Below are 13855 nucleotides of genomic sequence, written 5' to 3'. Positions count from 1 at the left end.
AAAAAAGTATTTTCCCTTTCATTTAAAGATTTTATGTTTTGATAACTTGCACATCCTTGTTTTTGATATTCTGCACTATATCACACGTAAAATTATAAATTTTTGCTCATAAAAACTCACAGAATCATGAGTCTATTTGAATTAATTGTGTTTCTTATATCCAAAACATGTTTAATATGTTGAAGACGTATATTAATAGAGTTTTATAATATATGTTTAGTGGGAAATATGCACTAATATATAACATGCATTAAAATAATTGAGTCACAGGATCAGTAAGAAACCATGGTTATTACCAAAATAAATAAGGAAAATGTGCAATATAATGAAGACTACAGAAATGAATGAGGACTGTATTTAAAATAAATAAGGACTATATACAGCTCCTCACACTCCCACATAATCACCACTACATAAGAATTAAACATGTTGCAACAATAAAATGAACAAAAAAGAGAGAGTCTGTGCAATCCATTACTCCAAAAAAAGCATATGTTTCGAGTATATACAAGTATTAATACATAGTATGAATCACAACTAACACACTAAAAGTTGTAAACTACAGCACACTAAAAAATACTATACTTCAAAGGTAAAGAATTCTTAGGACAAAGAATCGCCACAGAGTAGACTCTCTCTCAGAAATATTAATTTTAATTTCGCTACAGATTTCTGGAGTGCATAAATTTAGGTATTCTGAAAATTAAGAAACACAAAAGAAAAACATTAAAATTGTCTTAGGAAGTTTGTCACTGTAAGTTCAGTAAGTAATTACAAAATTTTCGAGTAAAATGTATATGAAAATTTAAATAAAATACTCTTAAGTGCTTATAAGAAATGTCTTAATATAAAAGTTTTCTTCTACCAATGGTGGCCCTCAGCGGACTTCGGTTTGGCCTCTACTAAGTGATGGTCACTTTATTACGAAGGCACCTAATTATAGGTGGGCCACATTTGCCTCCTATGAAGGACAGTTACAATCCTGCCTTCTCCGAGGTTCGAACCCGGGACCTTTGGTATCGCAGCCCGGCGACTCAAACCACTATACCGTCTAGGCGGTCTAAATATAAATGTAAATGTAAGCAATCCTATTTAAAGTGACTACTCAAAATTCCATTCCTTGTAATCTTGAGTGAATGTGGTGAACTTGCGTAATGATTAAAACCAATGTTTATTGTTCTCAAAAACACTGTTCGTCTTAGAGGGAGATAGTCACTAAGAAGGTTCACTGCAAGTATACATTATTTCTTAAAATTTTAGAACTGCGATGTTTTCTCTTTGCGGTGTTTTCTCCCACGATATTTTGTAGCACGACGTTTTCGCCTTGCGTTGTTTTCTCCGCGACGTTTTCGTCTGCAATGTATTTGCCGCGATGTTATCGGCGGACACCTCAACCCATTCTATCGGCATTTTTTCTTTCTTATTCTTTCACGTCCAAACACTGCATGAAGAAAAGCCTAGAAAGATAAGAAATACACTTCAGAAACAAAGTATATTTCTTTAATCAGTATTTTTAGTATCCTCGATATTCTAGAGCTTGGACTTGATACTACCCGGTCCTACCGAATTATTATTATTTAAATTATGCATTATTATTACCACTTCAGCCAGTAATGGTGGTTCTAGGTCTTCGTCTTGATGTTTTCTGAGGTGTGTCGTCTAAGTCTTTTGTCAATTCACCCACCATCGTTTCCATCAAGAGCAGTTTCGAAATGTTCTCGCCATCTCCTAAGTATTTCAGTTTGGTCATTAAAATGTTCACCATTTTTATCACATAAATGTGCATGCTAGCCTAAAATGTTTTTCTGGTATTGTTTACTACATTATGAAACTTTTATCCATCTTTCTGTGTTTAGAGATACTGTATTTTCTCTTAAATCTTCTTCCAATATACTCTCTTCTTCATTTTGAATAATCTATTTTCCTGTCTTCTAATTTCTCTGTACTCATCCTCAGTATTTCTTGTATAATTGTTTTTGTACTATAAGATGGTACGAGTGGTTTTCCTATTTTGTTAATTATTTCACATTTTTCATTATACTAGCCCTATGCTTTCTTTTTTTAAGGGCTGGAAGCATTTCCTTAGCTGCTTCTAATATTATAGACTTAAGTTTTCTCCACCTGCGATACTCATTATTCTCAGTCTCAGACATTACAAGCTTTACCTTTATTTTGACTAAATAATAGTCAGAGGCTATGTTAGCCGCTCGATAACTTCTAACATCAAGTAAGCTACATTTATGCCGTCAATACATGATAAAATCTGATTCAATGTATTCTCATCTGGGGAGCTCACAGTATATATATATATATATATATATATATATATATATATATATATATTACACTATATATATATATCTATATATTCTATTATCTATATATATATATATATCACAAATTTTACACATTCATATATATATATATCTATATATATATAAATGTGTAAAATTTGTGCTCTCGATAACCATTTCGGCATCCATTGCAAATCGCAAAGGTATATTTCCATTGTCATTGAACTCGTTATGCAGGCTATGCTTTAGATTTGTACACTGAATTTTCTACCTATATATGCATTGAGATCTATCATCAATCTTATACCATTAGATGGGCATTTGTTGTAAGTCTCTTCCAGCTTATCATAAAACATGTCTTTTTCTGGTTACTCTTTGTCCTCAGTAAATGCATGTACACATATAATGCTCATATAATATACACACACATAGTATATTTTATGGTGTGATCTTTACTCATATTTTGCAAATTCTTTCATTAACAGGTTTAAAATTCCTAACTTTATCTCTAATTCTATTATGTACCACGAACCCTTTACCAAAGTGATTCTGTTTATCTTGAGAGCTAAAATATAGGCTGCTTCCTTTCCTAAGCGTCTTTTCTCCTAAAGAGACAGTATATCAGTTTTGTATCTATTAACTATATTTTTCAGTGCTCCACTCTTAAAAAACTTGCGTACATTCCATGATCTAATCCTCATGTCCTTCTTCATTGCATGTCTTCTGGATAAGGTCAATCCGGTTTTTTTTTCCTGAGATTTCCTATCATGTAATTTTTTACAGGATGAAATTATCAGCCTCACGCCCAACCCCCAGCCTGGAGAACCAGTCCGCTGATATAATCCGCACGGACAGAGTAGCAGACTATATACCCGAACACTGGATACCTATTTTTGTCGCCTTTAATGACAAGCATAGGCAACTTCGGGGCTATTATTCCACACTCGGTTACCATACAAGGGATTTGATATGTTACAGACACCAAATGATGTAAACAGAAATTTAAATAAACCGCATGTGTTGTTACAGCAGTTTTTTGCAGTGTCAACTGGATTAACATTGATCAGGTGATACGCGGGAACTAAATTTAACATTGTAAATACTCTATTTCCAGTAAATACTTAGCTACAATCCTAGATATGGGAGAGGGGAAAACGGTCCGGAACAGTGATGATAACACTGTTAGACGGTCTGTGAGAGGGGAAAACGGTCCGGAACAGTGATGATAACACTGTTAGACGGTCTGTGAGAGGGGAAAACGGTCCGGAACAGTGATGACGATAACCGCTGCAGGACGGGCATGCGCCATTCGGATTTTTAATCGTATGAAGAGAGCTTGCCCAAGCTCTTTCACAGACGCACAATACTCTGCGCCAAGACAAAGTCAAATTCCTAACGAGCAGCCATGAGGACGCAGGCGATAGCCGACGAGGTTTAGAAAATACCGGAGGTCCCCTTGGTCTCAGTATGGGGAAAGATATTATGGTTCGGTCGCTCTTTTAGACATTTATAAAGGAGTAGTAATTTCTGAATAATCAGTTAAGGATTTTATGAAATTTGGAAGGACTTAAAAGAACGCTTAAGGTATATGTTAAAATACTCTCAGTAAACTCAGACACATGATATTGTTATTGAATCCTCACAGATTCTTAGCGCACGTGCATTTAAAACCCTATATCACACACATGATCCCGCATACACATTTGGTGAGCACCCATCGAAATCACGAAAATATTTGAAAATATCTACGGCTTCTCTAGTATATCACTCTTGTCGATTTTACACTTAATGAACTGAATAGACGATGCGTGCTCGAACTTCACTTATGAGTCACCATTGTGGGATTATCAATGTGCTAGGTCATAGCACAACACTGAAAGAGCCTGGATGATAATTCGCTTAGTAATATAAATCACTAGTCATCCTTCATAACAACTTTTATACTTAAAAAACATAAGTCACAAGGATACAGTCTACACCACTAACTCAAATACAGACAGGTTACAGTTAAATACATAAATGTTTCTTTTTAGTTAATGTTACAGTTAGAAAGTAAATGAGTGTTCAAGAATGCAGTTATGGTTAAACCGCCACGTATTTAAAAGAGCAGCTATCTTTCTAAAACAAATATACTGTATTATATTCAATAAAATCAAATACATTTAACATTTGAAAAAACATTAAAAAATCAAAAATAAAGGTTAACGTGCGCAATGCGCGTTTCGCTTGTAGCGACTCATTCAGTTTTCATCTAAATGGACTTCACGAAAGAATACAGTAATCTTTCATTGTTCAGAATTGTGGCAGTATTTATAATTAATACAAAATTGTTAATGTATGTATTTATCTTTTTATCCTATCAAACTGCTCTCATTGTATACGAAAAAGTGATAATGTGCATGTACATCCTCAGAACAGCTTTTCGCAGTTTGATAAGAAGAAACACACTGATGGAATTCAGAACTTCTAATGTAAAAGTACCAATGTTCTAAAATTTCGACACTTCCCAGACTGCAACTTCTTTTGCTTTATTTTTGGTTATGTACATATTTTCTGTGCTTCTATCATATAGACAACATTTGGCTTTAGATGGAATGCTAAGAACAAAACATCTTATTTTAAGCATTAATTTATGTAAATGCGTTCATTTCCACACAAAGTGAGCATTATTTCAATTTAGGAGTAATCATAATATTGCATCAAAATAATGAATTTTATATAAGAGAAAAAAAACTACATAACATTAAAGACAATATATCGTTCAAGAAATTAATAATTATTACTGAGATTTATTAGATTTTGCTTTTAGGAGTGATAGAATGTGATTATTTTATTCTGCACCTCTTTCTATATTCTAGATATATGCTTTTTCTTTACCAAGTGTGGTCCAATGTCTTCTAAGCTATTGCACCCTAAAATGAAAAGAAAAGCATGGAATAGAATTCAACATTTTAAAGGTTTTATATAAAAGGTACTTTGAAAATTGCAAACTATCTCAAGGAAACTGTAAATGTCACTGAAATTCAAAAAGAACAGAATAATGATAATAATTACTTGAAAGATTAACATAAAATGAGGAAATTTACCATATTAATATTTAGTTAAAGATTATTTAATAAATATATACATCTATAGCTATAATGGAGGGAGATTTAGATTAATGACATTATTAACAGAAGTTGTTTCATGAATGTATTTTGAAGATAGATGTATTGAAAAATCCTGAGCTTAATGTAAGGGATTTCAATAGCTATATGGCTCTTAGCGTTTCAAAAAAAATGTAAGAGCTAATTGAAAGCACAGCGACATTTGGAAAAGTCTAAGATATGAATCCATTTGTTTGAAATTTGATGTTTTATCAGCTTTATATAAAATTAATAAGAAACTGTTTTCATTTTTCAACATTGCATAAACTTAATATTAATCGTGAATCCAAGCAAACTTTTGGTTGAATATCAGCGAACATTTGGTTTCATATAAATATTTTAAATACCTTAAGAGACAGAAATTGACTGAAAAAACAGAAGTTGATTGAAAAAAATATCATCACGAAATTTGCTTCCGTAATGATAATTGTTTTTCATTGCAATCTTAATTTTAGATCCTTTTTTAATTCTTTGTTTTTAGTTGTAGAATAATACAATTTATTACTAAATTTAAAGTCTCTACTACAATCCTAAGATCATTTTAAAAGTTTAAACTTCTCCATATCAACATAGTTTTAATTCTATGCTCCAATAATAGAATAGTGATCAATTACGTCAAAGTATTTCTAAAAAAGATTTCTAAAAAGAAATATTTCTAAAAAAGAAAGATTCATATAATGACATAAGTGAAAGCAAATGTAATGAAAATTTGAAATTGCTTAGATTTTGTTATATTCATAGCATAATATTGCATTTCAGATAACAATATGCTGATATAAAATTACGATATGTATGAAAATGAAATAGTTACAAAGTTAAAAGCTACAAATTCAATGTAAACAGGTAATTTTTCGCAGCATCCAAAGCTGCTTTCTTGTGAAGTTTCTTGGGGAATCAATTTTGTGTTAACCTCAATAACTTGTAATAAAAACTGTCTAAGCTATGTTAAAAGCCTTAAATCTTTTAAAGACACCTACATCTGAAGAATTAAAAGGTCCTAGACCAGGAGTTCTCAAAAGGGTAAGAAATTTCTTCTCAATAAGAAAATATTTTACAGTTTCAGGGTGGGAAGATGGTTCACATTTCTAATAAATAGACAATCACTTAACCTCATAGAAAACTCCAATTGTTATGTGATTAAAATTACACGACTTGAAATAGGGGAAGTATATTGACCATTACGTAAGCACAATAAGACTAATACACAAGTTTCGCTACTAATGTTTATTACATACAAAAAATAATTTATATATTGTTTCGGATTTTGTATTTAGTTAGCTAGTTTCGGTATAATTGTAATTAGAATTGTTTTATTTTCCCGTGTAATGCAGCACGTGACGAGTTTTAAGAGAAAGTTACTCCTAAAAAGTAAAAAGCACGCGCATTTAATAAATAGATATCTCTTAATTTATATTCAAACTGAAATAATGCAATTGTGTGTTAGCTTTAACTATAATTCTACTCTTTTGCTTTCCAGAAACCTCGAGAAATTACGAGAAGCTTCTCGTGACTGATTAAAAAGCTTATAAATGCCGGAGAAAAACGTCTCAGTTCAGTTGTTTAGTAAGTTTTTGTTCTTGATTGTATCGAATTCGCGGTGAGATCAGATTAGCGTTTTCTTTGGATTGCATTCTATTTAAGTTTTAGTAGTTTAAACTATAACTACTGCATGGTATTGTGATATTGTATGAATATCTGTGAGGAAAAACTTCAGCGTTTTGCTTTATTTCTTGTGATAATAAATTTTGTTAACTTTTCCTCAGACTTGGGCATTCAATCTATTACGAACCCGTACGCACGCAACAATATTAATAACGAGAAAAATATTACACTTTTATTAAACATAATATGCTTTAAATGTTAAATATTATTTTGAATGTACAATTTTGAAAGAAACTGGGGCGAGTAATGGCACTCTTTCAGATGGTAAGAAGGGCGAGGATAGAGCAATAAAGGTTGAGATCTATTCAGCAAGGTAAGTAGAAAATATCTTAGCTAGGTATTAGTATTGCGGAGACAATTATAAAGAGCTATCTTCCAAATTTTCTACTTCCCAAATTTTTTCCAAAATTTCCAATTTTTTAAAAAAGAATACATCCTAATTTATAATTTTAATATTCTTAAGAATTTATGCTTTAGAAAAATACATCTTCATTTTCTTAAATTCACCGTAGTTGCGTCAAAACTCATTCTATAATCTGCTATGTATGACTCTTTAGCTCATTGCTTTAACAGTACTCAATAATTTCACTCAAAAGCTTTGGCACAGCAAGTAATTTTTCGTTTCCATCTCTCGAAACTAATACTGATAAACAGCCAACTCCTTAATCGCTAGTAATTTTCTCCAGCATTTTAACTTGCCTGGATGACAACTGAAAGATTGATATGAAATATCTAAGACAAATTCGTTTCTTGCTTTAATTAATCTCAGGGCTTCCCGGTCCGATAGCTTGTTCTTTCTTCATGCACTTAAAATTTGAACTCCATATGAATCCTTTTTGCCACTCACAGGGTTTTCTTTTAATAGTCGTCCAACCTTCGTTCCTCAGTTAAGATATGCACAATATGCTTCTTCATCATCAGTGGCATTGTCAGAAATAGTACATATGAAGTTCTACTTGTGATGATGCTTCAAAAGCTGATATACTTTACGTGCTTTCCTTCTATTCCTTTCTACGCTTGAAAGATCTTTTGATGAAGCCACTTATTAGTCATAATATTTTATGGTTGTTAAAGAATTCTGTAGGAAAATTCTCCAAACATGTAAAGCAACTTCTTACAATAAGAAAAAGCCAAGCCAACGTAGGTCATGAAAACATGACAACTTACACATTATCCGGCAATCAAAACAGAATTAAATGACATTATATCTTAACAACAAACATAAGTGCAATTAACCTATTACTACTATACTGCACACTCAGTTTTTGACAATGTAAGAACTTTCTTAACACTTAGAACATCAGTTCAATCCTCATTTGACATTGGTGGGCCCAAGGTTCATCATGAAAGTTGAACAATTTGTTGATTCTTGGATATGTGCCCCCTAACGAAGCCCTATATTTAACTTCACTATTCCTGGTGAAATTCAAAGTATAATACATAATTTGGACATTAAAAAGCAAAGGATTTTGACGGAACAGCAGACAACATGTTACGCAATTTAGCTACCAACACTACCGTTAAACTCATTATCAACACCTGCCTAAGTTAGTTTCCCAATTTCCAATGCTAAGTTATTTTCCCAATTCAAATTTCAGCTCAATTTACGAACGCATTAACTTAAAAAGGATGTGTACATATCTTCAACTTTCTTCTGATCAATACGGATTCAGAAAGTAACTCTCTACTTCAAAGTAGCTGTAAAATTAGCATATATGGGATTTTTGTAAGCAAATGCATTATTTGCCAACTTTTTATAATTTGCATAGGTAATTTTTCGTAAATATATAAATTTTTGGATTATTGGGCATCATTTTCCAGTTTGTAAAAAACGTTAAAACGTTTATAAATACAATAAAGATAGTGTAAATATATGCAGGATTGACTAGTATAAAATTCTAAACTTTGGACCACTTTAGCATTCGCTAAATAATATATTAGAAAAAACTGTAAACATTAAGTATGATTATTCTGCTTATATCGAATATGCCACCCAAAAACAATAAATGCTAAAAGTAAAAGAAAAAAAAGCATAATTTACCAGCTAGATGCATTGCTCGATCTAATTCGTTTTTCAGGATTTCTAATACATGTCGCACACCATCCTGTCCCTATGAAGGAAAAAAAAGGCTGAAAAAATACGCAATTTATGAATAAAAAAATCAAATTCAGTTGCTTTTTTACTAATTTGAAACAGGGTAGGAAATATAATTGAAAACGTGAAAACAGAGCCTGAGTGAGTGCATTATTTTCAGTTATAAAGAGATTTCGTAGCACCTAGGAATCAGGAATTTTTATTGTAGTTATTTAATTACGCTAGAAAAATTTAATTTTATTTATGAATCAAATAATTCAATGCAGCAAAATGTTGATCCTCTAAAGTTAACGAATGCAATCTTTCAGAACATATAAACGATATTCGATTAGGAATGCATGCAAATATCAAATAAAATATTAGATGAAAATCAGTCTTCGTTACGCCTTGTTTTTAGAAAAAAAGCAGGTAATTGATTGTGAAGACTTCAAGTATAAGGGCACTTCAGAACATTTGAAAATTAAAAGGTATGCATAAACTAATACACATACACAAACTGAGCCAAGTGCCCTTTTAATAGAACAAAGATAGTTTGCTAATTCTTGAAACGATTCTTGAAAGAGCGGCGGTATTCTTCTAATAGAGATCCTAGGTGATACCTTAAAATTAATATTTTGGGAAACAAATGTGCAGTATTCAATTATTCAATTCTTTATTTTTAAATAATTTTGCCAGTAAATAAATATTAATGACCTGCAAAATTTAAATACTCATCCTGGTTTATACAGAAACACACGAAAATTCAAAAATGAAAATTTTACTAAAATTATGACATTCTTTTTTTGTGGGAAATAAGAAACATTGCTGGGAAGGAAAACCAATTACAGGAAGCTTAAGAATACTGGAATAGTAATCATTAGCATATCTTTTAGGATTTACAGTATAAGTTAAATATATTATAAAAAGTATACTATTTACAATAATTGTAATTTTCTTTCAATCTGCATTCATGTTTTCTTAGAATGTTTGACTTGCTTTTAAATTCTTAATTTCTGAAAATTTCTAAAATGGACATATGGCGCTTTTACTTTGCATTTTAAGAGCGCTTCACAGCATTTGAAATTTAAAAGACCTGCATAAGTTGACACACATTTACAAACGGAGAGACAAACACGGAGAACAAAGCAAAGCAAAAAGGTCTTATTATATGCTAAGACAATAAAAGTATAAAGAAAGCTTCTAGGATTAAAAGCATTTAAAATCAAATTAGCATCAACTACTAACAGGAATTCTAAAACCTACTCTTCTCTAAAGCAAGTCTTATGACATTTAACGACAAGAGATTATGACTATCAGTATGAGAATACGATATGTAACAAGCAACAATTCTAGATTACAGTACTTTAAAAGCATATAAAGATGACGAAGGAAACTATACAGATTTTCATAAGGTATAAAAATCAAATTCATTAATGAAATTATTTTCTTAAATTCATCTAAATGTGGTATTAAAATGTTTTTAATTTTAAATTTTGATGACATATAGGGTGTTCAGAATCCCACAGAAACGCACATTTTAGGGTACGTAATTTTGTACACATTCGGTTTGCAGTGATTCTCATAAATTATACATACTCTTAAGTATAACGGAATAAGTTATTAATATATTACATATGTTCATTCAGTAATAGTATGTTAAGTCAGTTTTGGAAAGGCGAGAGCATGAATTGTTCGAAAATAGAAAAGATTTACTGAGTCTCTTGTAAGGAGCAGGTAATAAACACTGTCCTACTGTGTCATTATATTGAATACTTTCATATCATTGTCTGTCATTATACTGAATTGTGTATTATTGTACTGAATTATGTGTTACTGCACTGAATACTTTCATATCATTGAATTGGATACTGCCATAATGAGCCTTTTCTGTATTTAATATTTTAGATGAATGCATAAATATTTTTATTCCTTAACAACACAAAAATGTGTAATTGGAACAGAAACATTCCAATGTAAAATTTAAGATTAGCCCACCCCCGGAAAAAAAAAAGAAAAGAAAAGAAAAAACTAATTTAGTGTAAATTTTGAAAAGAATTCTTTCGTTTTCGGATAACGGTTTCGGATAGTGGTTTGATAGTTCTTCTCATTTCAGCAACGAAAAGTAGAACCCAAATAAATAAATTTTCGATTACTAATCGCAGTTAGCCATTTAAGTATAATTTTGTCTCTGTTTCTGCGAAAACTATCCACAAAGATTTTTCAGGTGAATTTTCTCAAAGCTTTTCCCATTCATAAAAATTACATTTTGGCTTAATGACATAATTCAAAGCCGATCGCTTTCGAAATTATAACATTTTGGCCTAATCCCATTTCAGTAGTCTTCTGTTCGTCAACTGGCACTACATTCTTTTTTTCTTTGTTCCTCCTATTTATTTCTTAATGCATATTATTATTTGTTCCCCTATATTTCAAGAAATATTTTTTTTCTGAAGCAGAGAAACATATGTCTGAATGCTTTTAAAATTTTAGGAGTCTACGCAGCTGCTACTTATATTCTTAATTTTAAAGTAGCATTTCTGTAGTGTTTTATAATTAAATTTCAGATGACAGCTTTTTGTATTAGTCTTATAACTAAAGAAAATAATGAAATACACTTAAAAAACTGAAAAACGCAGCATAAAAACCGTTCTTTTGTTTCAAGGCAGGGTTATTTTTTACAGCTTTTTTGTGATTATTATAATTATATAGTATGAGGTTCTTCCCATTTCAAATAATGTCACCCATTGAAAGAAGTGAAAAATATACTCCCTTCTTTTTTTTTTTTTTGATTTTTTTTTGCTGAATTTCATGAGTTACGAACATTAATGAAAAACTTTATTTTTTATTTAGTTCTTAGGATACGATCTGAAATTTGTGATATTAGATTTATCAGTTTTATTAGTTTATTATATTATAACTAACTAAAGAAATGCATGAAAACTTACATGCTGAAAGTAAGTCAGCAATACTGTCAGTTAAAATTATAGGGTTCCAGCTTCTTTTACAACTAAGTGTGTGGAACCTTGAAAACTGGTAAGCGAACAATCACTTTAGCACAGGAAACAGAAACGTAAACTCAAGAAGGGTTAATTACACTTCATTTCTCGAAATAAGAATTTGCAGATGGCTCCTGTCTTATAACGTACAGAAAAGCCTCCACTTGGATTTGAACTCAAGAGTACTAAGAAATCAAACTTAACTAATGCTTAACTTAAAAGATATAGCCGACGCTATCAAAATTCTAAAGGAGTTGGCTCCTAAATGTTAACTAAACGGCGAAGCTATCAAGGGCCTGAAATACTGCCTTAGAGATAGCTTAGAGAGAGTGTAGCCAAAAAGCGAACGCGCTCTAGTCAGAATCTCTAGCTCTCTAACGAAATCAGTAGATTAAATCGACTTAAATACCGCTGTTCCTTCATTTGCATTAAGCGCGATTCTAAAACCACACTCTGGCAGGAAATTGTGAGCTGAAATAAAAAGGACAGGAAAGTAGCTTTAACTAAATATAACTGTTAAAATCTTAGGGTAAACCTTACAAAGTATAGAAATCTAGTCAATAACAAATGCGATTACGTATCTGATATTATTTCAGAATTAAGAGGATAAATTAAAAACATTTCATTACATTCATTTTGCGATAGCGCTGTTTTCATTTACTTCTGTGCTTTCAGAAGGTAATTCTCATGTGGTATTAAGTACGAAACTCTAGCTATATATAAAAGTCAAGTTCCCAGCTATATATAAAAGTTTCCAGCTATATATAAAAGTCAAGCTATCGCCTGAAGATTGTATTTACACATCAGGTGACAAGAGAGAGCAAAATTTTGCGAAATTTTTATTTTATGAAGCTCATACGAACACATAAGAAATATGTATTTTTATTCTTGTTGTTTGAATGTATGACAATTGATATATCGATACATGACTTGTTTCAAGCTGGACAGAAAAACATATGCAAACTATTATCCATTTCACAAATTTGTCCCATTAAATTTTTTAAGTAAAACTTTAAATAAATTACAGCAAGAATTTAGCAATGAAAAACAATCAGATTTATACGAAGCTAGGTTCAAAATGAATAACAGTGTAGAATTAGGTTTTTTTTTTTTTTTTTTTTTTTTTCTTTTTTTTGAAGCAGAAGATGTGAAGAATGTGCATTGCTTTCCCCGGCACTCGAACTTGGATTTCTCCAATACGCGCCGATTGTGCGACCGTTACACCACGAAGGCATGTGGAAAAGACGAAGAAAATACCTTTTAACACTTTTGAACGAAATAATAGAAAAACTTCTTTCTTTGAACTTAATATTAAATGGTAGCACATTTCAAAAGGTAGCATCATTTTTCTTCCTTAGTGCACCGAGCATATGAGTAAATTCAAAACCGCCCTGAATTTTATAACTTGATTCAAATTTAATTTTAATTTTAATCTTAAATTTTGAATTACAAGCATTCCTTTTATAACACGATAGATACGTTCCTAGAAAATATCGTACTGTGTGAAACCATGTTATACGAGACTAACAACTAATACATAATAGAGGGATGCGTTCCGAATACTTTTATTTTTTTTAATGGCCTGTTGCCTGATTTAAATTTAGACTGTTTGCAAAGTGAAAAGTCTTTTATACTTTTAACAAACAATTCAAAATTTGGGTTTCATCTCCAAAGAAACAAATT

At 31.2% G+C, this 13855-nt stretch overlaps 1 protein-coding gene across 3 annotated transcripts in view; it reads right to left on the bottom strand.

Annotated features, from left to right (window-relative positions):
- Nucleotides 1–4797: 4797 nt before the first annotated feature.
- Nucleotides 4798–13855, bottom strand: part of LOC118202182 (2-Hydroxyacid oxidase 1-like) — a 49797-nt gene continuing 40739 nt past the window's right edge. For 2 of the 3 annotated variants that reach the window (XM_035374334.2, XM_035374335.2), the window contains exons 8-9: nucleotides 9144–9213; nucleotides 4798–5206 (exon numbers count right to left, since the gene is read on the bottom strand). In XM_035374334.2, coding sequence (XP_035230225.1) covers nucleotides 5142–5206; nucleotides 9144–9213 — 135 coding nt within the window. In that variant the 3' untranslated portion in view covers nucleotides 4798–5141. Of the gene's footprint in view, nucleotides 5207–9143; nucleotides 9233–13855 lie in introns of all 3 variants that reach the window. The other variant, XM_035374336.2, reaches the window with a different exon arrangement.

This window comes from Stegodyphus dumicola, chromosome 3 (assembly GCF_044657685.1).
Source record: "Stegodyphus dumicola isolate Sdum_Otavi_A_Nest chromosome 3, ASM4465768v1".
In the NCBI taxonomy this organism is placed as follows: Eukaryota; Metazoa; Arthropoda; class Arachnida; order Araneae; family Eresidae; genus Stegodyphus; species Stegodyphus dumicola.
Note: the sequence above shows the minus strand (reverse complement) of the source record. Positions and strands in the feature narration are given on the sequence as shown.